The sequence below is a fragment of the Erythrolamprus reginae genome, chromosome 2 (assembly GCF_031021105.1).
Source record: "Erythrolamprus reginae isolate rEryReg1 chromosome 2, rEryReg1.hap1, whole genome shotgun sequence".
NCBI classification, from domain to species: domain Eukaryota; kingdom Metazoa; phylum Chordata; class Lepidosauria; order Squamata; family Dipsadidae; genus Erythrolamprus; species Erythrolamprus reginae.
Window position 1 is genome coordinate 272,014,768 of NC_091951.1, and position 27,351 is coordinate 272,042,118.

General features: G+C 39.5%; 1 protein-coding gene across 1 annotated transcript in view; it reads right to left on the reverse strand.

The window, feature by feature from the left end:
* Positions 1 to 27,351, reverse strand: part of DOCK8 (dedicator of cytokinesis 8) — a 124,196-nt gene that overhangs the window by 49,752 nt on the left and 47,093 nt on the right. Inside the window, exons 14-23 of the mRNA XM_070742627.1 lie at positions 26,501 to 26,663; positions 21,192 to 21,309; positions 17,890 to 17,960; positions 15,908 to 16,046; positions 13,537 to 13,638; positions 12,627 to 12,722; positions 11,085 to 11,319; positions 10,273 to 10,437; positions 4,752 to 4,927; positions 2,193 to 2,288 (exon numbers count right to left, since the gene is read on the reverse strand). Of these exons, the coding sequence (XP_070598728.1) occupies positions 2,193 to 2,288; positions 4,752 to 4,927; positions 10,273 to 10,437; positions 11,085 to 11,319; positions 12,627 to 12,722; positions 13,537 to 13,638; positions 15,908 to 16,046; positions 17,890 to 17,960; positions 21,192 to 21,309; positions 26,501 to 26,663 (1,361 nt within the window). The remainder of the gene's footprint in view (positions 1 to 2,192; positions 2,289 to 4,751; positions 4,928 to 10,272; positions 10,438 to 11,084; positions 11,320 to 12,626; positions 12,723 to 13,536; positions 13,639 to 15,907; positions 16,047 to 17,889; positions 17,961 to 21,191; positions 21,310 to 26,500; positions 26,664 to 27,351) is intronic.

The following is a 27,351-nucleotide window of genomic DNA, read 5'->3' on the forward strand; positions in this document are numbered from 1 at the left end:
TTTTCAAATAGATATTAATCATTCAGAATCCCAAATTTCCAAAATTCATTATGTAAAAAAAAGAAATCATTTTAAGGTAATCAAATAATAATCAAATACTCAAATAACAATCATAATCAAATATATTCACAAATGTACTAAATTATATATATAAAACATTCATCCATTTTCTTGAAACTTCCAGCTTCTCTTTTTTTTCTTTTCCCCCCTCTACCTTTGCACCCTCTACTTCTTTCCCTCTCTCTTTTTTCCTCTTTTTAGTTATTATTAATATCAATCTTCTTTCTGCTCCTTTTAATCACTTCTCCCTATTTTTCCCTTCATTTTAGTTTGTATTATCAAATGTTTATATCATTGTCTTCTTCTCTTGTTGACACTGTTAAGCTCAGTGTAATCATCATAATTATCATGCATTTCAATAAAATCGTTACATCAGTCCATTTCCAATACTCTTTTTTCTCACTATAGATTTTGCTGTGAATCTACTCATCTTTTTCCACATGCACTGCTTCTTCTGTTCCTTTCTCTTTTCTGTGTTCACTCCATTTTCATTCCTTGTTATTATATTTTCAAAATCTTTATTGTCTTTTAATACTTTCTTTTTTCACTCCATCTGCAAACTCCAGGAAGGATCTTTTTAAATCATTACAGAAATCTTTAAGGAGATTTACAATGTCCTTAGAGTCTTGTCAAAGTTACAAAGTCACAATTCACAAATCTTTTAAACCAGTCCAGCAGTCAACAGATTTCTATTTCACAGCCTGTTTTAATTGTCTTCCTTGAAGTATAATGTCCATTTTAGGCCTTTAATCCTTCCAACTTCATTCTAAATTAATTTCAATCCGAACAGGTAGAGACAATGTACTTTAAGACAAAAACAAATTGTCCACTATTTCATATTTTCTCAGACAGTTCTAAAACAATACTCAAGGTCAGCAGTTGTTCAGATAACTACCAAGTCTTCCATAATTATAATAGTTCCATCCAGCAGGTGTCCCTCGTTATTGATCCCACAGTTCCATCTTTCCCATTCAGCAATATACTTAGATGTACTTCAAATACATTCCAAATGCATAGAGTCCAGCCATTTAAAAAACTTCACTAAATCTCCAAATTCTCTAAATTGGGCTTTAGTTATCGCTCCTTTAAAATGTTTTTTCAATGATCTTCTATTAGTCTTCTATTTCCTTAATAGCTGCTTAGCCCCCTTTCTGTCTTTTTGTTCCTTTTTTTCACTTAAAAAAATCCCAAAGCTTCACTTTGGCAGTGTAACTCGCAAACTTCAGTTTCAATTCTTCTCTCTAGCACTTAATCTTTGATCTTCTTTCCCAGATGACTTCCAATCTTTAAAAACTATCATTCCAGCCAATTGCGACTGCTGCAGTTAGGATGATGAGTCGTTTCCCAGTGCTGCTGATTGGGAGCACTTTGCCTGCTCTGCGGGGGATTTGCCACCCCTTCCAGGAAACCTGACAGTATGTCCTTTTTTTTAAACCCCCCCCCCCCCCCAGGGTGGTTCCAACCTGGTTCTGACCAAACCAGGTCCCCCAAGCGGCATGGGTATTGGAATCCACCGCGGAGCATGGGGAAGTTTGCCCATGCCCCCCTCTTAACTGGTTAATATTTATGACGGTTGCATGTCCCAGAGTCATGTGATCACATTTTGTGGCCGACAAGCAAAGTCAAAGAGAAAGTCAGATAGACTTAACAACTTTGTTACTAACTTATCAACTGCAGTGATTCACTTAACTGTGACAAAGAAGGTTGTAAAATGGGGCAAAATTCACTCAATAAATATCTCACTTAAAAACAGAAAGTTTGGGCTCAATTATGGCTGTACGTTGAGGACTACCTGAGTTCAATTATCCCATTTGTATCTACTCAGACAAAATTCCTTTATAATCACTGATGTTTAAATTTCAGTAAATATGTCTGAAATGTTAGTTGACTTTTCAGCTTCACATTTTAACCCAATGCAAAAGGGTCCTTGAAGCAACCTAGCTCTAGTCCTAGAGTTGACAAATATTTTAGATCACCAGGTGTTAATACTTATAGGTCCTTTTTTCCCCCCTGAGAAATTTAAAATAAATTTGGAGCCTAGGCATTTCAGAGTGAGAATTGAAAAATGGCATATTTGTAATAGAGTGTAGAGTGTCTATCAACAAGCAATTTGGCATTATGTGGCAGTCTACCTTTTGTTTGGGTAGGTGACCGCTTGCGCGGGGACTGGACATATCACTGTTGGATTCACTATAGAAAGACACACGGCTGTAGTTCCGTTCTGCAACCTGGAGAAAATGATCAGAAACCATACAGAAAAAGAATTACTAGACCAGTGAAGGAAGGAAGGAAGGAAGGAAGGAAGGAAGGAAGGAAGGAAGGAAGGAAGGAAGGAAGGAAGGAAGGAAGGAAAGCTATGCATGAAGTATTCAATGAATATGTTGTTACATTTTTTTCCAACTAAATTAAACACATGACTGATCCCAAATATTCCAATTTAGTACTATATACAGTGGTACCTCGGTTCTCAAACGCCTCGGTTTTCATACATTTCGGATTTCAAACAAAATTTTCTGCAAAAATTTGCTTCGGTATCCAAACAAAAATTCGGATACTGAACAGAAAATTTTGTTTACTATCCGAAATGCAAGATCTGAGGGGACGAGGTCAGAGGGAATGGGAGTCGGAATCCCGACACACCCCTCCTGGCCGCCCTCTTAACAGCCTCCCAGTCTCTACCTTGTAACTGCTCCAAGCTGCAGGAAGGGTAGGGCTGGCTGCAATACCGGCAGCTTCGTGGGGCTCCTTTCCTCAGCGGTTCAGTTCGGTACCTCCAGGCAGCTGCACCAACTTTTTCCTTCCCGGCGGCGGCGGCTCCGGCAGCTTCCCTTTGAGGAGGAGCAGCGTCAGGAACGTCATGTGATGAAGGTAAGCCGCCGGAGACGTCACTGCCGGGAAGGAAAAAGTTGGTGCAGCTGCCTGGAGGTACCGAACTGAACCGCTGAGGAAAGCCAGCCCTACCCTTCCTGCAGTTTGGAGCAGTTACAAGGTAGAGACTGGGAGGCTGTTAAGAGGGCGGCCAGGAGGGGCGTGTCGGGATTCCGACTCCCATTCCCTCTCACCCCGTCCCCTCAGATCCTTATCCCATAGGAAATAGAGGAAATACTGTAGATTTAATTGGTTCCCAGCAAGTCAGTGGGCTGGGAACCAATTAAATCCATTTCCATTATTTCCTATGGGATAAATTAATTCGGTTCTCAACCAAATCGGTTCTCAACCACACTTCTGGAACGGATTGTGGTCGAGAACCGAGGTACCACTGTACATATATTGTATTATACCTATTCAAACATTTACATTGCAATAAAAATGGAAGAAATACAAACATTTCTTCTCTATCACAAGGATATAGAAAAGCTCTTTTTATATTAAAAATGTTAAATGAGAATCAGAACCATGATTAACACCCAAAGCAATTATTTTGATGCACTTAAAGGGCAAGTGTATTTCACTATATGTAATTTGCACCCTAGACAATTCATTAGTTTAAAATAATTTTAACAGTGCAGTAGTTGAAAGCTAACATTCAGATTCAATAATACAAACTTCTGTGATGGTTGTTTATTAACTTTTATCCCAAATAATGGCATAAAAATATTGTGAAAAAAATTATATGAAAACCACATAAACTTTCATAACAGCATTCAGGGTGAAACTAATTGCAGTATTTTCTTCCTTGTTATTTTGTAAGATCCCTAACTTTAGATTTAATCTCCATTTCTTCTCCTCATCTTCATTTTTAAAATCTTGTACATGATAAAAAATATATTGCCAACACTTTTAAAAAAGAACTGACCACCACATATAGGAATTATTCTAGCCCCTCGGCTATCCAAAACCATTTATGTTAACATGTCTAGCTTGCCAAATGTTAGTCAGACAATCTCAATTGAGATGCAAGAAAGAAAAATATTTGCATTAAATGTGAATTTAACAGAAATGTGGAAAGCTCTTTCCATTAAATGAGCCATGGTGGTGCAGGGATTAGAATGCAGTATTGCAGGCTAACTCTGCCCTCAATCAAGAGTTTGGATCCTGACCAGCTCAAGGTTGACTCAGCCTTCCATCATCCAAGGACAGTAAAACTGGAAGCCAGAGTGCTGGTGGCAATAGGCTGCCATTGTAAACTGTGGTAAAGCACTATGAAGCTGTATATAAGTCTAAGTGCTTTTGTTATTAAAGCCCACTGTCTACCGAATATGAATTTATGTGTACCGTATTTAACTTACATAAATGTATGAATGTACATATTTGATATAGAATGTATATGGAATTATGATTTATGATTTACATAAATTCCATACCTTTGTGAAAATAATTCAGACCAAGACACCAAACAATAGAGGTTTTTATTATTAGGGGGTAAGAGGTGGGCTGCTAAGGTGGAACAGTGACGTGTGCTCGCTCCCGTGGCTCTGAGTGCTATCGGAGTCCAGCGCAATTCTGCTACTGCACATTGGCAGGTAGTGAAATCGCGTGCCGACACACACAGGGCGCCACAGGAACGAGTCATGGGGCTGAGCACGCGTCACCGTTCCACCTTAGCAGCCCACCTCTGGTTAAAACCCAACCTAAGATTTTGTCCATTGCATCCAAGCTCCACCAAACAGAACTCCAAACATTTGAGGTTTTATTGAATAAACAACCTTACAGTATTTTTAGCGGTCCAGAATTGTATGATCCTCTCTTACCTTTGAGGACATGATGCTTTTCACTTCTTCATCGGGAGTATGCTGGATCCCAGCAATATCTGGATTGCTACAGCTTGTTGCCCGACTTTGCAAGAGTCGAGATCCCACTGAGACAGCAGCCGTACGGCCATAGGTATAATAACGAGATTCAGGAAGATTTGTGCTTCCACTTGTACCTGCCAAGAAAAAGACATTATGCTGCCCATTGGTTGTTGTTGTTTTTTAAAATAAAAAAAAACCATACTGTGAGTCCCAAAAGTGATAATTTGCCCTTTTTTCTTCAGGGAAATGTTCCATCCTATCCCTGTAAGCTAATATGTTTCCGCTCCTGAGCAAATCCACCATCCCACTGTATTCTACATTTCAGCACAAGGCTCATAATCATTGCAATGTTTTTGCAGAAGTAACAGCAACATTGCAACAATCAAGTCAAAAGATTAGCCAGATTCATTTTATATAAGGGCCATAAACAAGTAAATTTTTCTCCAAGTTGAGTTAAAATGTGAGCACTATGAATTGCTTCTAATTTAAAAAGTGAAAAACATTTTCAATGAAAAAAAGTTCTTTCTTCAAAGAAAGAAAAACCTTGTATTCAAAAATTAAAAATAAAAAAGTTTTTCATTTCATTTCATTGCACTGCACAGCATTGAATTGCTTACTTCAATCAATTACAGACAGGGCCTGGTTTTTCATAGTTTAGATACGCAAACCCATATCTTAGTCAGCAAAGTGCCAAGATTTAGCAACAATTGTCTGCTAATACTATATTCCTGGTTGCAACCAAATACAAGCACTAATTACAGTGAAATCAAGGTTTAGATTCTTACATAGGCTTGAAGAAGACTAAAATGATGGGTGCAATCAAGGATCCAATCCTTATCCCCTTATAATGTATATTGATGTACAAGAAGAGGGTCAGTCTGCAGTTCTGCCTCCCATTCCAGCCCTGCTGATGCCCATTTATGGCTCTGCTTGAAGCCATTCTTTATGGTCTGACGGAACAATTTTCACCCGATTTTTATTTGGAGAAGTCTAGTCAGGTTTAAGGCTTTTATTTTTGATATTATGAGAATCATTTCCTGCAAGATACAGTACTTTAAGAGGAGACTGTCAATTGTAGTTCACCCAAAAGGAAATGAATTCTTGGCCTAGAACAGGAGTCCTCAAACTTTTTAAACAGGGGGCCACTTGATGGTCCTTGCCCCTTGAAACTTGAAGACTAGTTTGGCTGGCGGGTGGGTGAGCAGGCGGCCCTCTTCCTCCAATCCAGTTCTCTTGCAACACTCTGCCAGTTTAGCAGAGTGCTTCTGGAGGTGGGGGAAGTAAAAAATAGTGTGAGTGGAGATCCCAGGAGGCCTCCGTGTGTCCCGTTTTTCACCGGCTTAGTAGCCTCCAGTAGCATTCTGCCAACCAAAAATGTTGGCCTTATCTTCCACTTAGCTGAAAGGTGGGAACCAGCATGAGTGTGGCGACTACTTCAGCTTCAACCACAACAACACAAGAGCACACAACAGATTTAAACTTAATATTAACCGCTCCAAACTTGACTGTAAAAAATATGACTTCAGTAACCGAGTTGTCGAAGCGTGGAACTCATTAGTGTCATCCCCAAACCCCCAACACTTTACCCTTAGATTATCTATGAGTATAAGTGCACTAGAGTGCCTTCCGTCCCCTGTCCTATTGCTCTCCTATATCTCCTATACCTTTCTTCTATTCCTATATCTCTTCTTCTATTCTTTCATTGATATGTTCTATTACTATGTCTTCTTTTCTATTATTTCATAGATATATTTTACTATGAGTATCTCCTCTACAACCTTCATCATGTATTTTACTGTGTGTGTGTATATATATATATGTATGTGTATGTATATATATATATATATATACAGTGGTCCCCCGATTATCGCGAGGGTTCCATTCCAGGACCCCTCGCAATGATCGGTTTTTCGCGAAGTAGCGGTGCGGAAGTAAAAACACCATCTGCGCATGCGCAGATGGTGTTTTTACTTCCGCCGCAGCAGCGAGGAGCCGAAGATTGGGGTTTCCCCGCTGCCCACGCAAACTCCTCGCTGCTGCCTGCGCCCGCCGCTTGTCCGCCCACCGCTTGTCCGCCGCCTGCCTGCCCGCGCGCCCTTCGCCCGCCCACGCCGTTCGCTCGCACCGCTTCCCAGCTGAGTCCTGAAGCGAACTTCCGGAAGTTCGCCTTTGACGTTTGGCTTCGGGACTCAGTTGGGAAGCCGCGCGGCTGTTTTAAAACGTCGCCGCCGGCATGGGGGGCTTCCTAGCAGCCCCCAAAACTCGGGTTGGGGGTCCGGGGGGTGCTGGCAAGCCCCCCATGCCGGCGGCGACGTTTTAAAACAGCCGCGCGGCTTCCCCACTGAGTCCCGAAGCCAAACGCGGAAGTTCGCCTTTGACGTTTGGCTTCGGGACTCAGTTGGGAAGCCGCGCGGCTGTTTTAAAACATCGCCGCCGGCATGGGGGGCTTGCCAGCACCCCCCCGAACCCGGGTGGCCGGGCGAGCAGCGAGCGAACGGTGGGTGGCCGGGCGAAGGGCGGGCGAGCGGCGAACGGCGGGCGAGCGGGTGCTGGGGAGGGGCTTCTCGCCCTCCCGCCAGCAAGAGGGGGAAGACCCAGGGAAGCCGCCCAGCAGCTGATCTGCCCGGCGCCATCTACGCATGCGTGGCCATAGAAAAAAGGGCACGCATGCGCAGATGGTGTTTTTACTTCCAGGTTGAAAAATCGCAATATAGCGTTTCGCAATGATCGAGATCGCAAAACGCGGGGGACCACTGTATATATATATATACAGAACTCAGAACAATCTACATACATATACCCGTGAAAATTTACAAAAACAAATATATATATATATATGTAGATTGTTCTGAGTTCGGGTTTTGCCCTGTGTAATATTTTGCATGTTTATGCGACGTTTCGGTGAAATCACATTCACCATCATCAGGCTGAAGTTTCCAAGCTTCGTGCTGTTGTAAAATGGAATGTTTGCAACTGTCATTTCTTCCTAGTATATAGTGTGGGGGTGGAGATTTGGTTTGAATGTAGCAAATAGATTGGGTGATTAAGTTTCAGTGATCTGATTGGTTGGTGTAATCATAATTATTAGAAGGATTGACATGGTGATTTTTATGAAGTGTTTTTTGTTTAAGGCTGGTTTCCAAATTTCAAAATTCCAAATTCATAATTATTAGAATATATATATTCGGTGTATATATATATACACCGACTAAAACTCTCATTGTGTATTGGACAAAATAAATAAATAAATAAAATAAATAAAAATAAAATGTAGGCAGGGCGACATCATGGTCCCGTGTGGGCTGGATTAATGGCTTTGGTGGGCTGAAGTTTGAGGATCCCTTACCTAGAGTATAGACTTCCACCAGTTTTAACTTAACAACAACAACAACAACAACAGAGTTGGAAGATATCTTGGAGGTCTTCTAGTCCAACCCCCTGCTTATCCAGGAAACCCTACATTACTTCAGACAGATGGTTATCCAACATCTGCTTAAAAACTTCCAGTGTTGGGGCATTCACATCTTCTGGAGGCAAGCTGTTCCACTGATCAACCGTTCTGACTGTCGGGAAATTTCTCCTTAGTTCTACATTACTTCTCTCCTTGTTTAGTTTCCACCCTTTGCTTCTTGTTCTATCCTCAGGCGTTTTGGAGAATAGGTTGATTCCTTCTTTGTGTCAACCCCTGAGATATTGGAACACTGCTAACATGTCTCTCCTGGTCCTTTTCATTAAACTACCCATGCCCAGGTTCCTGCAACCATTCTTCATATGTTTTAGCCTCCAGTCCCCTAATCATCTTTGTTGCTCTTCTCTACACTTTTTCTAGAGTCTCAATATCCTTTTTGCATCGTGGCGACCAAAACTGAATAGAGTATTCCAAGTGTGGCCTTACTAAGGCCTTATACTTCTGATATTTTCCTCTACTTAAATAGTAACTGCTATGCTGAGCACATGACAAATTAAATAATCGGTAACAATTTGACTTAAATTCCTTGATTAAAAATGATTTCATTTAAGATATTAGTGATAATATTTGTTTGCCTGGTCACAAGATACCATATCCTCAATTAATAATCTAGTGCAAGCTTGACTGTTTCCCAGAATATTTGGAGGTAAAGCTAAAGGAGATCTCCAATGTCTGATGCTCCTTTCTCTTATTTCTGCATCTTTCTAAACCACAGACCTCAACAGATGGTGTTTTGCTCAGTTAATTTTCAAATCAGACTAAGGGCAGCACAAAATACACTTGATAGGGGGAGGCTGGCTAAGCCAGGTGTCCTGAATATCCTGTGGTTTTTTTATCTTCCTACTTTTCACTTGAAATATCTCAGTGACATACACAACCTTAGGCCCATAGGAGCCACTGGAGCTTAAATATGAGAAAATATTTACATATACAAGATAGCAGGTATATGTATAAACATAAACATATACAGAGTAAATACAGATAAATGAGAACAATAAAACACAGGTGTAGGCACAATGGTGCGCTTATGCACACCCCTTACAGACCTCTTAGGAATGGGGTGAGATCATCAGTACACAGTCTAAGGTTAAAGTTTTTGGAGTTGGGGGATGAAACCACAGAATCAGGTAGTACATTGATTACTCTGTTGCTGAAATCATATTTTCCGCAATCGAGTTTGGAGTGGATTACATTAAGTTTATATCTACTGTATTGTGTGCTCGTGTATTGTTGCGGTTGAAGCTGAAGAAGTCAATGACAGGTAGGACATTGTTGCAGACCATTTTATGAACTATGCTTAGGTCACACCAAAGGCAGCATTAAATTTATCTAAGCCCAAATTGTATTAATGTCTGATATGAAGTGCAGGTTCCAGATGGGTGAGCTATATTAGAGAAATGAAATGGTGAGTGTTTTGTATGCTCTGGTTAACAATGTAATGTTGCCAGAGAAGAAGATATGGCAAGATTAGGTTAACAAGTCTTAGTGCCTTTTTACCCATGTTATTAAAGTGGGCTCTGGCACTTAGATCATTAGATATGAGTACTCCAAGGTCCTTCACAGGGTGAGGGTCATCTACAAGGTCGTGTCCTCCGAGCTTATATTTTGGGTTCTGATTTTTTTTTGCCCATGTGTAAGACAGAGAATTTGTTTTTTGAGATAGGAAGAATCTAATTGTTTGACCTTTCTGATACATAGTCAAGGTCTTTTTGTAGAGTAGTAGTACTCTAGTCATCAGTGATTAGAACGCAGTTGCTTATAATATGATCGCAAAGGTCATTTATGTATAGTATGAAGAGTGTTGGTCCTAGAACGCTGCCTTGAGGGACACCACTGTTGACAGGTGCAGGATTTTCATAAACTTTCATGCATATTTTTAATAAAATAAATATTTATTTATAAATATTTCATAAACTTTCATAAATATTCATAAACTCCACCTGTAAACAAGTGTAAATAAACACCAATTTTCTACCTGTAAGTATAGATAATAACAGGCTTCAACCATACCTAGTTTGATAAAATCTCTCTGAACTTCAGGAAGACGGAACACGTAGTATACGTATGATGCTAGGAGACAGTTTCGCCCATGTTGGTCCTGGCTCAGATCTTTACTGTTGTGGAGGCTATTCACTATTGCCACCGCTGACTCAAAGGCATACTGGGAGAAGTTGGCTGGAAACAACAAAATAATTTTCCTGGTTGAGTATATATGTAAACATTGACTCATTTATGTAGACTTTCTAAGAACATTTCTGAATTTCAACTTATTTCATCGCAATTTGGCACTGGGAAATGTAAAATGATTTGAGAATAAAGTACTCCATATTTAATTTAAAATTAATGAATATGTAAAACATTTACACTTCAAAGCCACATAGTCCTTAAATAAAATAGAAGTAAACAAAATATCCATATCATTAAAAATGCCTTTATATGGCATTCCTCAAGAAGTAATGGATGGAAAACAGAACGAAAACACAATATGGATAACCCATTCATTAAATTCAGATTCAGTCTGACTTAGGGTAGATCCACTGATCAGTCTACTCAACCTGAATCTGTATTCAAAGCAATGACTTTATTCATGAAATCTGCATAAAAGGAAGCAAAATTATCTCTGGTGTGACAGAGAGGTCTATCAATCTAGGAAGAAATTTTATGCAGTTTCAATTCTGATTTCTATGAGATAGATGAATAGTTGATCTTTTTTATATCAATCTTGCTTGATCTGAAGAAGAACATACTTCATTTTTTAAAAAAAAACCATTCCAAATAACACAAGATTTATGAGTCCTGAAATCAATAGCAATGTTTCATACCTGTCTGGCCAGATATAAGCATGGGCTGGACAGATAACTGGAACAGTTTATCCAACACCAAGTGTAAAAAATGCACCAGAGGTTCAAGGCGCGAAGAATTCAAGCAAATAATGCTGAGTTTCAACTCATGTTCCAGATTGCCTTCTGCGATTTTCTCATTCAAGACTCGGATGGGAAAAGTAACTTGGCATTCAAGTGCATGGCACAGGATGAAGAATTTCTCCAGGTGATTGTCCTATAAACAGAACCCCCCAAAAGTATGAATGATGTGTAATGCTTGCAGAACCTGAATTGCTCCTGTCACATATTTACCTAAGTGGAAAAAGGAAACATGTGGTGGTTTTTCCCCCAGTTAAATGCATAGTTAAAATATACTGCACAAAAAAAATAAAGGGAACACTTACACAACTCAATATAACTCCAAGTAAATTAAACTTCTGTGAAATGAAATGAAATCAAACTTATGTCCACTTAGGAAGCAACACTAATTGACAATAAATTTCACATGTTGTCAGCACATTCAACTTTGTACAGAACAAAGTATACAATGAGAACATTTCATTCATTCAGATCTAGTATGAGTTCTTTGAATGTTCCCTTTATTTTTTTGAGCAGTGTAGTTTAAATCTTCAGGTCTTGCAGTAGCCAAATTTTAAAGTCTTCCCAATCTTGATGTAGCTAGCCTAAGAATTAATGTTTTTTAATTAACAATATTTTAAAAATCCAATACTATTATAAGCCATCTCACTAAACTTGTGTAATTTTTAAAAAGAACTGTAATCTTAGATGCTTTATTTTGAAACGTGAAAGAATGTCAATATTTGAAGGCCAATGTTATTATTCTTTTTTCTTTTTGCAAAAACTCTGGTTCTCTAAATCAACTTGCAAGCTTATTTTCATATATACTTGTATACAGCATATCAAGGAACACTATTAAACTCGGTGAATATCAGTATTTTACTTAAGCAAGATTAAAAGAGGTACAGAAAGGAATGTTTCAGAGAGAAAAAATGTCCATGGGGGAAAAAAATAATCTTCAAATTGAACAAAATTAGAAAAAAAATGTTTTAGTTCTTCAATTACACTTGGACCTCTTTGACATAACTCTGGCATAACTAATATTAGTCCCAGTCATTTAGTAATTGAAATAAATTATTTTAAACCTACGAAGAAGCCACCAAAGAGGGGTATAAATCTTTGCTGGCTGTTTAGACCACTTAGGTACCAGGCATACTGGACATTTCCTTCTACTTTTTTAAGATGTGAATTTAATTAAAACTTATGAAACCACTTTTACCTAGGAAGTTGCTCTGATTGCTCAATTTGATATGCAGTGAGATTATACACCCTAACCTAAAAAAATCATGAAATTACACATTTATACAAGACATTGTCATTCCATCTCAACTTTTTTGCGGTTTAACTAGAAAGACAATAGTTAAGCTACTCAGGCTTTTTAAAATATTTTGATAACCTCAGTTTTGTGAACATTGAACATACTCATTTTTGCATGAATGGGAACCCCCTCCCCGAATTTCTTACCTGGGTATGAACTGATGATATGCCTTGCACTTCTATGTTAAATACTCCCTTGTGTCCTTCCACCCATTTAATAGGAGGAGACTGTGGAGGAACTTTCTATATGAAAGACAAAATTGGTGGTCAAAACATATGTGATGACAATAAATGTGAATTCACATTTAAGTTCACTTGGTGTTGAGTCTTTTTGTACTAAACACAAAATATTTACAGTTAACATTTTAACAGGTGCCACTTCAACTCAGAACATTTCCAGGTTATTACATTCATACAGTTATGGGATCTTCCCCAATATGGCACCCTTTCAAAATCTTCTTCTCGCAAAATAAGTCAATTTCCATCATTCTTCTTTATTATAATGATCTGTGGCTAGTTCACCAGCCCAAAGGAACAAATGAGTAATTCAAAAATATCTCACATGTAACCAAATAAACCAAATGGAGAATTACCACTAAATGTTTTGAATTTTATTCAAAATTTTATTAAATTTTATTCAAAATAAATACCCAGTTCATTACTGGAAATTACAATGGCTGTAAATAAAACTGTTCACATTTCCCATTACAGAATCAGATTCCATTCCAATGATTCTTTGTTATTTAAATATTATTAGACAGCAGTTTTCAAAATGTGTCGTCTGGGGGCACCTAGAATGGTGGCTGTATAAAAAACAAATACAGTACACATTTTCAAAATTCCCCATTTTAATTTCTAATATAATAAATATTGATAATTACAACTGCTTTAAAACAATAATCATTGAGAACCACTATTCTACGATGTAACTTTGTGTCTTTAAATCACATGCCTCTGTATATGTTCTTCCATTTAAGGAAGGCAAATGTTATAATATTGGGGGGGGGGAGGAATGTTTTCCTTGGGCAAAATGATTCTTGGTACTCTTCCTCATTACCTCTGCTGAGTGCATTGAATAGTTGGCAGGCAGTTTATCCAAAGCAACAGGCAGGCAATAATGTCCTGTTTGAAGCTGATCATTTACCAGAATTGGCAGCCACTGAAACAGATGACAAGAGAAAGATTTACATCGTTACTGTATGAACGATTGATAAGGCTTTATTACATTCCAAGAAAATGGATCAGAAATCAACTGAAATCTGTTTCTTTCCACATTCGTTCTTGCAAAGATTTTTTAATTGTCTATCAGTTTTATTATTGGCATTCAAATGCAATTACAGTGTTCCCTCACTTTTCGCGGGGGATGCGTTCTGAGACCGCCTGCGAAAGTTGAATTTCCGCAAAGTAGAGATGTGGAAGTAAATACACTATTTTTGGCTATGAACAGTATCACAAGCCTTCCCTAAATTGCATTTTTCCATTCCCTTAGCAACCATTCAGATTATTACTCACCATGTTTATTTATTAAAGTTTATTTAAAAAAATATTTATTAAATGCAGACGAAAGTTTGGTGATGACATATGACGTCATCGGGTGGGAAAAATCGTGGTATAGGGAAAAAACCCGCAAAGTATTTTTTAATTAATATTTTTTAAAAACCATGGTATAGACTTTCTGCAAAGTTCGAACCCGCGAAAATCGAGGGAGCACTGTACTGGCATTTCTGCCTCCAAACTGGCGACGTTTCGATGAGGTCTCACTCATCATCTTCAGGCTGGTGTTTCTGTCCTTGTTCTAAGGCGAACACTGCGAGACCTGAGCTGCCTTCCTTCTATAAATACTGGTGGCTGGGTGTGGTTTGATGGCTCAGCAATTGCCTGCTGGGTAGAAACTTCCTGGTGAGTCAGTGGGGAAACATCTGGGGTCGTTGATGTAGCTGAAGTATGCTGATTAGTTAATGGTTGTTGATTAGCCGTGATATCCTGAGTAGTTGGAGCTTGCAGGCTACTTGATTGTTTTGCAATATGTGTTCTGAGTCTAGTTTCTGTTTTTATGGCTGGGTTATATATATATATATACATCCAGTGCAAATGTATATATAAACATCCAATGTAGATGTTATATATACAGTGGTATCTCGGTTTTCGAACGCTTCTCAGTTCAAAAAAATTGGTATTCGACCAGGAAATTAAAGAAACTTTTGGAACTCGAAAGGAAATTAAAGAAACTTTGGAACTCGAACACTCGAGAGAGCTGAAGACAGAAGCCGGCAAGCTACACAGAGAGAGAGAGAGATCCAGGGACAGAAGCGGGCGAGTGAGAGAGCTGAAGATGGAAGCCAGCAAGCTACAGAGAGAGAGAGAGACATGGGGACAGAAGCAGGTAAGCTAGAGGGAGAGACAACTGAAGAGGGGAATTTATCTTAAATTGTTTTGGTTCTCAACCAAATCGGTTCTCGACCACACTTCTAGAACGAATTGTGGTCGAGAACCGAGGTACCACTGTAGTGCAAACTATGAGATATATAGGTGATCTGTGGCAGAATAAATAACTTCAGACAGAATTTAAGTTAAATAAATAAAGTTAAATAAAGTTAAATAAATAAATAAAACTTTGACTGACACACAAAATGTGACATTACGTATAGATGTTTGTTGTGATGCGAAACATCCATGAAATACCACATGCAATATTTTGCTATGAATGTAGCTATTCAATACATGCAATACTCAGAAATCCCTTGTATATTGAATACAAGATACTTGATGAAGTGAACTACGAACCACTAAAGCTTTTGCAATAATACATTTGTTAGTCCTTCAGGTGATACAAAGCTCCCTGTTATTTTTTGCGCAAAAGGTTACTTCACTGACACTTGTGAAAAGTGTGCAATATAGACTCATAAATATTAAACAGATGTGTGCAAAACGTATCAAGTTTTACTTTGACAAATAAGTAAGAGATTACAGATTTGTGCAATAAATATGCAACACAAGTAACAAACCATTGCTTGCTTCCGTTGACAATTACAAGTAATTTGCCCATTGAGCAGTACAATACAATTTATGTTTCACGCATGCTTCTTTGCCATTTTGCTTCTGTATAATGGACAGAAGTCCTCAGCATGTGACAGTACTTCACCAAGATTGTGTCTGGTTCTAAAAGTCAAGCAGAATTGGACCACCTGCGGGGCGACATCATAAAACCCCAGGGAGTAGGCTAGATTAGAAAAAAGGCAATGGCCAATTGTTTTTGTACATTTGCCAAGAAAACGGCATCAATTTTTACACTGCTTCCAAGAAAAATTATATGCATATGTCCATGAACACTCCAGGAAGCAAGCTAAACTCAAATGAAATTTTACAATATTTCCAGTTGCCAGAAACAATGAAAAACTCATTTTTCCAAGGAACAAAAACTGACTTACTGAATAACCCAGAAGAGTTTCTACAGAAGATCCTTGTTTTGACTGACAGCTGATGTGGTAAAATGTGAACAGCAGATGGTGTTTTTCTGTCAGTTTAGCAGGGAGTTTAATTTTCACTTCTTCATAAAAATCAGGACACCTGTATTTTAAAAAACGAAAAGATATCTATATCTGTATCTCTATACTTGTATTGATATGTGAGTAGCAAACATACAGCTTTCCTTAAAGGACAGCAAGTTCCTTTACCTATTTCTTAGTTTTAGTGTATAGCATATCATAAGATTTGTGATAGTATAAATCTGTCACAGAGATCATAAATAATGAAAAGAAATAGGAAGTGCAATAGAATTTATAGATCTAACCCAAGTTGAGGAAAAGACCAAGGAATTGCTGCTAGAACTCAAGACGAAAATGAAATCTCTATTTATATATGCAAAATAAAAAGTTGTTTACCGATAAATAAAATGTGATTTCTTTGATCAGTTAGACCACAGGTGTCAAATTTGATTTTCACTGATTGCGAACAACAGAGTTTTGCCAAAATTATTATTATTATTTATTGGATTTGTATGCCGCCCCTCTCCGCAGACTCGGGGCGGCTAACAACAATTATAAAAAACAGCATGTAACAATCCAATTAATAAAACAACTAAAAACCCTTATAGTAAAACCAAACATACACACAAACATACCATGCATAACTTGTAATGGCCTAGGGGGAAAGAATATCTTAACTCCCCCATGCTTGGTGATAAAGGTGGGTCTTGCGTAATTTGCGAAAGACAAGGAGGGTGGGAGCCGTTCTAATCTCTGGGGGGAGTTGATTCCAGAGGGCCGGGGCCGCCACAGAGAAGGCTCTTCCCCTGGGGCCTGCCAAACAACATTGTTTGGTCAACGGGACCCGGAGAAGGCCAACTCTGTGGGACCTTATCGGCCGCTGGGATTTGTGCAGTAGAAGGCGGTTCCGGGTGTATTCTGGCCCAATGCCATGTAGGGCTTTAAAGGTCATTACCAACACTTTGAATTGTGACCGGAAACCGATCGGCAGCCAGTGCAGGCCACAGAGTGTTGCAGAAACATGGGCGAATCTAGGGAGCCCCACGATGACTCTCACGGCCGCATTCTGCACGATCTGAAGTTTCCGAACACTTTTCAAAGGTAGCCCCATGTAGATCTCACGCGTGAGATTTTGGCATGTTTTTGCTTCCTATGCAAAAGAAGCAAAATCACACTGGGGACGTGCATGCGCTTGTGCAAATAGAGCACACACACACACATGGGAAAACTGGTGTGAACAGCGCACCGGTAGCAGCAGGTAAGCAGAATCTGCCCCTGCTCTGCGGCCTATTTTGACCAGCAGAGGCACCACGGACCAGTCCTTTGATATTTCCAGGCTGGCCTCGCAGGGCAAATTTAAGTATCCTGTGGGCTGGATCCAACTCATGGGCCTTGCGTTTGACACCACTGGTGTAGACCACAACCAGCTTAGGTTTATGTTGTAAGAATTGGGAAGCAAAATGTTGTCCTACCAGGTTTAATAGTAATTAACTATTGAATTAATGATGATATTAACATGGAAATTATTCCTACATTTTTAAATCCAAATCCAAAATTGACAAATTCTGACATCACTACATCCAATGTTAAGGAAAACTGTGCTTAAGGAAATTAACACTTATATGGGAGACACACACAAAAAAAGCATGGCCAATGCCTGATTAAAAATTATAATGCTACCCTTAAGTAACCTGAAGCACTATGTCTTAAATTTTCACATTTTAAAAAATTCCTTGTCCAGGGTTTTGTTATTTTAAGACAATAAATGCATAGCAACTGTTTCAATTATGGAATATAAACACCTTTAATATAAATGGTTTAGCTCTTTCTTTTCTGCCCAGAATTTATAACTATTCATTGTTATGCAAATGCTGTATATTTGGACCTAATGATACAGATGATGTTAATAATAATAATGACCTTACTTGTTATGATACGTTACAGGAGTGTAAATTTCTTGTATGAATTCTGGACCTGTAGATTTTCCAAATATGACCTAGACAACAAAATATAATTCAGTAAACAAAGCAAAGTAAAAAGTTACCATCATCCAAAGATACTTTTGGGATGTAGGAAGAATATGCCAATTATTTGAAATTGGCAATATTGATTTTATTTCTGATAATGTTGAAGTCATGCAACCATTATTTTAAAATATAAAATCATAAAATAGATACACGAATCCCAGCGACCAGTTAGGTCCCGCAGAGTTGGCCGTCTCCGGGTCCCGTTGACTAAACAATGTCGTTTGGTGGGACCCAGGGGAAGAGCCTTCTCTGTGGCGGCCCTGACCCTCTGGAAACAACTCCCCCCAGATATCAGAGTTGCCCCCACCCTCCTTGCCTTTCGTAAGCTTCTTAAAACCCACCTCTGTCGTAAGTCATGGGGGAATTGAGATATTCCCTTCCCCCTAGGCTTATAAAATTTATGCATGGTATATCTGTATGTATGATTGGTTCCTTAAATTGGGGTTTTTAAAATTACTTTTAATATTAGATTTGTTTATATTGTCTTTTTACTGCTGTTAGCCGCCCCGAGTCTGCGGAGAGGGGCGGCATGCAAATCTAAAAAATAAATAAATAAATAAATAAACAAACAAACAAATAAACAAACAAACAAACAAATAAGTAAATTTTATATTGTCATTACTTTAACTGGTGACATGGAAGCACAGATTTTAAATTGTCAGATTGTAAAACAGTCATTATCCATCTTCTTAGAAAGGAATAGGTACCGTATTTTTTGAACTTTAAGAGACACCTTAGTTTTGGGGAAGGAAAATAGGGTGGAGGGGAAATCTGCCTATCAGATATTCATCTGGCTAGCGTCCTTAACCTGGTCAGCTTCAGCACATTATTTTATCCCCTGGTTAGGGCTTAAAAGAACCCCTTATTTGGAGAGAGTAACAATTAAAGAGCTTGCAAGCCCATAACAGCTGGGAACATCATTCGCACCTGATTAGGGCTAGAAAGAAACATTTGGTGTGAGTAGAGCAATAGAAAAAAAAACCCTGCTAGGTTTTGGGGCTTGAAAAAAATTCTTTGCAGAGAGTAACAATGAAAGAGCTTGCAAGCCAGTAGGAGCTGGGAACATTGTTAGCACCTAGTTTTTCCCCATTTAAGGAGGAAAAGGGTGTGTTTTATATTCTGAAAAATACGGTATGTATTGCCCCTGCTTGGTCAAGTGTCCAATTTTTATATAAATCTTTTAGTTTTTAAACATCTTTTATAGTGTCTAGCAGGTGCTGACTGAACACTTTAAAAGATTGCAATAGCATGTATAGGATTTAGACTTATATACCGCTTCATAGTACTTTTATAACTCTCTCGAAGCAGTTTACAGAATCAGCATATTGCCCCCAACAATCTGAGTCCTCATTTTACCCACCTCGGAAGGATGGAAGGCTGAGTCAACCTTGAGCCGGTGGTGAGATTTGAACTGCTGAACTACAACTAACAGCTGAAATAGCCTGCAGTGCTGCACTCTGACCACTGCACCACCCCGGCTCACCTGACACTGAGGTGACCATGGTGCACTTGAAGGAACTAATGAGAGACAGAGGGGCATGGAGAATGCTGATCCATAAAGTGGTCGAGGGTAGGACATGACTGAATGGCTGATGACATGACAATATTCCATCAACCCATATTTTGTGATACCCAGACATCCTCAGGGATTCTGCAACTGAAAGTTTGCCACAAAATCTCAATTGTTAGTGGCAAAAAGCTGGTCAACCTGGTTTTAAAATAAATGTGAATAGCTCCTGGGATGTATGTTTGTTTGTGTATGTAAAACAAAGTTCCGATCAAATGAAATTGAACATTTTACTCTATAGCTTGCTGTTAAATAGAAATTATAACCAAAATTGATCAAAATAATACTTTAGCAAATGAATTACCAGAGCATAGCTAATTTTTATTTATTTATTATTGTACAGGTGGTCCTTGAGATATAACCAGTCTCTAAACTGGTTCAAAGTTGTAACAGGCTCCACAACAGCTACATACAACTCTGTTGTGAAGTTATGGCTTCTGCAACATTTCCCCCACATATTTTCCCCACCAGGATTCTGCATTGCTTGGGTCTGCTCCCCATATGCCTATCACCCATTGCACAATTACAATTGCGTCGGATGCAGAATGACACACGGACATGAAAGCTGGGTAATAAGGGTCACTTTATTAAAATATCAACATAGAGACCTGTAGAGGTGGGGTGGAAGTTCTTATGTACAACACAGTTGGGCAACTAAATGGGCGTAACTCTTTGCCAGGACAGTGCGAGGCTATCTTAAGCCTACACCCAGCCGTGTAAGCCACGCCTCAAACATGCGCCAAGGCTCACCCCCATGACCTGGAACCAGAAATGACGTGAGTGAGCCCCAAGGGCACCCCCTCTCCACTGCCCTGGTTGTGTAGACAGATTGAGTTGTGGAAAGGGGAGCCAATCATCCTCCAAAAGATGCCCAAGGGAGAACACACAGTTGCTACTAATATCCTTTACTGCCAAACTGTGACCAAATAGAAAACTAGTCAAATGTTAAAAACCAACCTATTTAGCCCCAGACACACCATATAACCCCAAATTCACTTCCCCATCCTCCAGGGTGAAGTAGGCAAAAAACAATCTAGACTTAATTGAGCTGTGACTATAAAAATTCCTACTCGGCCCCCAGTTGGGCGACCCCTTTAAACACCCTGGATTGAGTGGAGTCTGTTTTCCTCACAGCCAGGCAGGAAAGGGGAAGAGCTGGGCAGCTGCAGGCCTTTAAAAAGGCCACTCGCTTCGCCCAGCTCACTTCCCTGGTCACGAGGGTCATGCGGAGCATGCTGGGAGGTCTCGCGCAGTTGCACGAGACCTCCAGCAAAAACAGGAAGTCGGTGCCGTGTTATCGGCACCGATGCAAAGGTCGGCCAGCCCCTGAAAGTGCCCGGACTCTCAATTCTGAACACCGGAATGCAATTTAGCCTCTGGAAATGTCTGCTTCCAGAATTGCACCATGAAGCCAAGAGAGAAATCTCCAGGGCCTTGCTGATGCTTGCCAGACTGCAAAAAAAAATCTCCTAAATGGAAGGAGTGCCAACAATCTGGAAAAGTATGGTTTTATCCAATGATAACTGGAAGCATTTGTTCCAGAGAAGAGCCAATGTATCGGACGTTTGTATGGAAACAGATCTGAATAATTCTGTGCAAACTAAACAGGCAAAAAAACAAAGAACTTTCTTACCGGCATTGCACAGGAAGGATTTTCTCCACACATATATTGAATCTTAATAGTAATGTTTCGTCCTGAAGCCAAGCGGTTGGCAAAATTCAACCGCTGTGGATATACATAAAGAAGATTTCTGTAGGGAGAGAAGGATCATTTTAATTAAGTTTATGCTAGTTTCACTTTCCTTTCTTCATCAGCAATACTCCCCCCCCCCGAGAAATATTAATGTACCAAAATCCTGAAAGTGGATTTCACTTTTTTTAAGACACAGGAATGCACCATCTCCTTTTAGATTATCCGTTTTAGAAAGCTAGAATAAATATTTGACTCCAGGCATTTAAAAAAACCCACCAATCTTTTATAATGTAGCTTGGTTGTTTTCTGGATTATCAAGCAAGTAAAAGTATATTTGTCTCAAAAAATTTTTAGAAAGAAAACCATCAATGGGGAAAAAAAGGATATACCTGTAGAAGAAAGGTATTTTGTGGGGGACACAATATTGACAAGATGATGGACAGACCATCAAAATGCAAATCTCATTCTTTTTTTGAATGCAAGAGATATACATACACATATACAGGTACATGCATGCATACATACATACATACATACATACATACATACATACATACATGGGTCAGGCTGAGATTGTAACTTGGTATCTGCCTTCTTGCCAATTTTGATAAAACCCTCTCCTGTAATTTTTAATAATGCTAAAGAAAATAAAGTTCAATGCATGTAACTTATTTGATAATTGAGGGACAAAAGAATGCAATTCTGCAGCAATTTTATTTAAAATTAATGACCCCCTTTCCAGAAAGGGAAAAAAAATCATAAAATACTTTAGAACAGTGATGGAGAACCTTTTTTGGCTCGGATGCCAAAAGGGTGCACTCATGTTTATTTTATTTATTTCATTTTATTTATTCATTTGTCCAATACACAAATACATAGGAAGAAAAATAGACATGTAGTAATATATATAAGGGTAAAGTGAACTTAGAGGAGAGGATATATGAAAGAAAGAAAATATATATGATAAGGGAGTGAAAGGAAAGACAATTGGACAGGGGACGAAAGGCACACCAGTGCACTTACGTACGCCCCTCAATGTGTGGCAGAGTGCATGTGCCCATACCCATAATGCAATGCGCTCCTTCCACGTGCATGCACACAACCCCCCAACGCTGCCCCTCCAAGCATGTGCACATTCCTCACTGAAGCCTCCAGACTTCTAGTAGGCCCGTTAGGCTGTTTTTCGCCCTCCCCAGGATTCAGGAAAGCCTCCTGAAGACTGGAGAAGGCAATAAATGGCCCAATGGGCCAATCGTAAGTTCGGAAATGAAACGGAAGTGGAACTTCCCTACTACTTACCTTCAGATAATTGCAGTCAGGCCTCGCACACCGTGGGCCATTTCTTCTGCAGACGGCTTTCTTCAAGAACTCTGTAGCTGATAACATAGCTCCAGATCGATCCGTTCTGGATTATAGCTCTGTTATCGGCTGCAGAGGTCTTCAGAAAAGCCTTGCCAGAACAAATGGGTTGTGGGAGGTGAGATACAATGAGGTGTGGGAGGCCAGCTATCCAAAACTGAAGAAGTTCCTGAAGACCTCTGACAGTGAAAAGGAGGCTGGGGGCAATGCACACAAGTGAACGTTCGATGGGACCGTTTTCACCATCCACAGGCTTCAGGAGGCTTTCCTAAAGCCTAGGGAGAATGAAAACAATCGTAAAGAAGCCCAAAAATCAGCTGGCCAATGCACACATGCACATTGGAGCTGACATAGGGCAACGTCTCAAATGCCCTCAGATATGGTTCTAGGCATGCACGCCATACGTTTGTCATTACTGCTTTAGAGTACAGGTATGCAAGTGATAGAGGATATTCTTTGATTTTTGCAATGTAATGTTTTAATAAAGTAGTCATCTGGTTGAAACTGGAGATCTGGTGTACATCCAGTTTTTTTAACATAAAAAAAAGGTATTTATCTTTATGAGCAGGATATTAAAAGTTCAGTTCCACCAAATCAAGAGATCTTAGAAGGTCCCTCTAACATAAGATGGACCCACTCATTTTGTATTAACATCTCACCCACCTCATCCCTTATTTTACCAAAAAATCTTAAAACATCAGGGACCTAAAGATAGACTATTCTTAAGCTAAGATTTATTTAGGTTGGTGGCCATCTTAATAATAAATATGCTAAAACTGTACTTGATGAATGGGAAACATTTTCTAATACCGTTAGGTATAACGGTTCTCACACAGTTACCAACACACCATAATTCTCATGACTTCCTTATTATATCATTACAATATGTCAGAAGTGGTGAATCAGCTGAAAGTGCTGCAATAAACAAACAGGTCACAGATGAATGTTTTATTTCTTATGATGTGAATTATGTTAAGCAGAAGTGGTCAGAATTGATTTAAATTCAATAAAGAACTTTTTTTTTCTAGAAGTATAAACGCAAGAGTAAGAGACAAAGTCTGTTCTCGTTGCATACCAGGAAATATTTCTTGAGAAGATTGATAATTAATGTATTTTTGGAAGTACTGTCTTTATCTTCTTACTTTAAAAAAATGAAATTGTAAAGTGATTTGCTTAAATAGATAAAAATAGCACTATAAAAATTTTTCTCCACCATTCCTCATTGTAATCCCTTACCAAAAATATTTTAGCATATTGAATGCCTCCTTTCAAAGAGGGCTAAAAATAGTTTATTTTATTTATTTATTTATTCATTCATTCATTCATTTATTTATTTATTAGATTTGTATGCCGCCCCTCTCCAAAGACTAGGGGCGGCTCACAACAACAATAAAAACAATATTCTAGCGCAAACAAATCTAATATTAAAAAAGAACATAAAAACCCTATCATATTTAAAAAGCAAACAACACATACATACCCAAACATAAATATAAAAACCTGGGGGAAAGGTGTCTCAACTCCCCCATGCCTGGCGGTACAGACGGGTCTTAAGTAATTTACGAAAGACAAGGAGGGTGGGGGCAGTTCTAATCTCCGTGGGGAGTTGATTCCAGAGGGCCGGGGCTGCCACAGAGAAGGCTCTTCCCCTGAGGCCCGCCAAACAACATTGTTTAGTCAGCAGGACCCGGAGAAGGCCAACTTTGTGGGACCTTATTGGTAGCTGGGATTCGTGCGGTAGCAGGCGGTTCCGGAGTTGGTAAAGGGAACATAGACCGAGTCTTAGTTTGCCATTTTTGCCATTTCCCATTATCTTTGTTTCATTAAACATACTTTCTGCTTCTTATGGTCCAATCAAGCCTTCAGTACAATTACTACCTGGTCAGAGCAGGATTCAGGCCAATCAGTGAATCTAAGAAAATCTGTAGAAGTATTTGTACAGAATGTCTTTTGTTTTCATTTTAATGAGAGTAATCCAATCAGGGCTAAGCATATTCAAAGATTGTTCTGTGTAATTCTGGGTGGGGGGGAATAGAGGAATAGGAAGTCCTGGGAAACAACATGGCTAATTGGCTGCTGCTATGAATAAAAGAACTAAAGAACTTCAGCTTACAAATACTGCTTAAATCGTAAGTTGAAACCCTAGAAAACCAAACACGTAAAACAGCAAAGGCCTGCCGTCTTCGGTGCTACTGGTGCGCCCTCTGAGGCTGTCGTTGGTGCGCACTCATCTGGCGGGTATATGCGTGCCTGTCGGTGTGAGATTTGGCTTCTGCGCATGTGCAGCAAGCGAAATCTCGCGTGGGGGTGTGCGCACAAGTGAGATTTCGGCATGCACAGAAGCAAAAAATAGGTGAAAAAAATTGCCAACATCTTTATCTCACGTCTTCACGCAAGATTTCGCTTGCTGCGCATGCGCAGAAGCCAAATCTCGTGTAGGTGCACGCATGCGTCAGGGAAGCACAGCTGCATGTGCATCCCGAAAATCACTACCGGAACGTAATACCTTACCGTTCCTCCATCAGTGATGTAAAAGTGGCAGAAACAATTATGTGAAAAAGCATTATACTTTTATTTTGAACTGATTAAAAGGAACAAACATTTTTTGAACATTTGAAAAATAAACATTTTTTTTTTGCTGCTTAAAGACAAGAATTAATATGATATTATTCCATAATAACCAGACTACCATTTACAATTCCATTTCTTCCATTACCTTCCTCAATACCTTGGAAGATACAGAAAAGAACCTCTCATAATATTACAATTAGTGGGGTAAAACAAGCACAATAAATTAAAAAACCAATAAAAACCTAGAAGGGTCTTTCTTCTTTCTCTAGTTCCTGTTATGTATATATTTGTTTCTGCATTTATTTTAACATGTACAGTGTAGGAGGCTCCAATTAGCAACCTAGAAACATTCTTACACAATGAAATTTAAACTAACCGTTAAACACACCATCATAAAAACTTTAATTTAGAGAACTCTGAATGGGTAAAACAGAAACTGTAATGGGAAGGCTAGCCTCAGTTCCAGTGGCAAGCTGTTCCACAGTCCAGTTCCTACCATGGAAAAAATAACAGTTAGCTATTGATGTCAAAGGTACCTATGAAGGGAAAGCTGCAGGAAAAAAATACAAAATAATTATCTTGTTTACAATAGTTCTGTTGTTTCTGTCTCCCAAAGTAAATGCAGTGTTCCCTTGACTTTCGCGGGTCCGACATCCTGAAATTTCTATACCACGGTTTTTCAAAAAATATTATTAAAAAAATACTCCATGGCTTTTTTTGCATACCAAGGGTTTTCTGGGGCCGCCCGATGTACAATATTGCACGTTTTAACTCTCCTTCTCCCCACCACCACCCCAGCCGTCCTGCTTCTTTAAATAAAAGCTCTGCTTCTGCCCAGCCTCCCGATCCATCCCCTTTAATTCTCAAAGCGTTGGTACGCTCCACCTGAAGCTGAGCCTTACTGCCGCCCGCCGCCGCTGCATCAAGTGCAGCAAAGCCCCCAGCTTGCCGCCCCGTTGCCCCTGAGGGTTCTGGGCACAAGTAAAACCAGGAATGGAGGAGGGAAGGGGAAGGATGGATGGATGGATGGATGGATGGATGGATGGATGGATGGAAGGAAGGAAGGAAGGAAGGAAGGAAGGAAGGAAGGAAGGAAGGAAGGAAGGAAGGAAGGAAGGAAGGAAGCATCTCTACTTTGCGGAAATTTGACTTTCGCGAGCAGTCTTGGAACGTATCCCCTGCGAAAGTCCAGGGAACACTGTACAGACAAAATATGTTTTCAACACTTATTCACAAAAATCCAGATAACAAAGCTATTTCCATCCGTTTTAACTTACATCTGAGTCTCCTAATTCAGCAAGATGTATAAAATATCTTACCTATATAGAGTATGGGGCACATACACTTCTCGTACTGGAAACTCCAAAATCTCTTTATGAATACGGCTGCGATTCTCAGCGAATGGCTTTACTTGTAACAGTTCTGGGCTGAGACAACAATTGAGGCTGTCTGAAGCAGGGGAGATCTCCAATTTAAGCAGACCTTAGGAAAATAAATAAAAGGAAAGTGATACGGTACATTAAAAGTACAAAAGCCATAAGGTAATCCCTAATCTAACCAGCCCTGTTCTCATATAGCAGTGATGGCAAACAGTTTTTGGTTCGCGTGCCAAAAGGGTGCATGCGCGCATGTGCCCAAACCCTTTGCTTTCCCCATAAGCGCACATCCCCTGCACTGCCCCCCGCACATGCGCACAGGCTTACCAAAGCCTGGTAGGTAAAAAAATGCCCAAGTGGGCAAATCGGAATTTCAGAAAACACACTTCAGGTTTGCCCATTGTGCTGTTTTTTACACCCTGGGGCTTCAGGAAGCTTTCCTGAACCCTCCAGAATGCAAAAAACAGCACAATGGCAAACCAGAAGTGTGTTTTTCTGAACTTCTGGTTTGTCTGTTGGATGATTTTTTTTGCTTCCGGGGCTTCAGGGAAACTTTCCTGAAGTGTCCGGAGGGTTTTAATCACCTTTCCCAAGGCTGAAAATGAGCTGGTCAACACACACATGCATGTTGGAGCTGAGACAGGGCAAAGTCTCACGTGTCCTCCGATATGGCTCCGTGTGCCATCTGCGGCACGGGTGCCATAGGTTCGCCATCAGGGACCTATGGTCTAGACCAGTGATGGGCAACCTTTTGAGCTTGGTGTGTCAAAATTTGCCAAAAACCCGAGCATAAC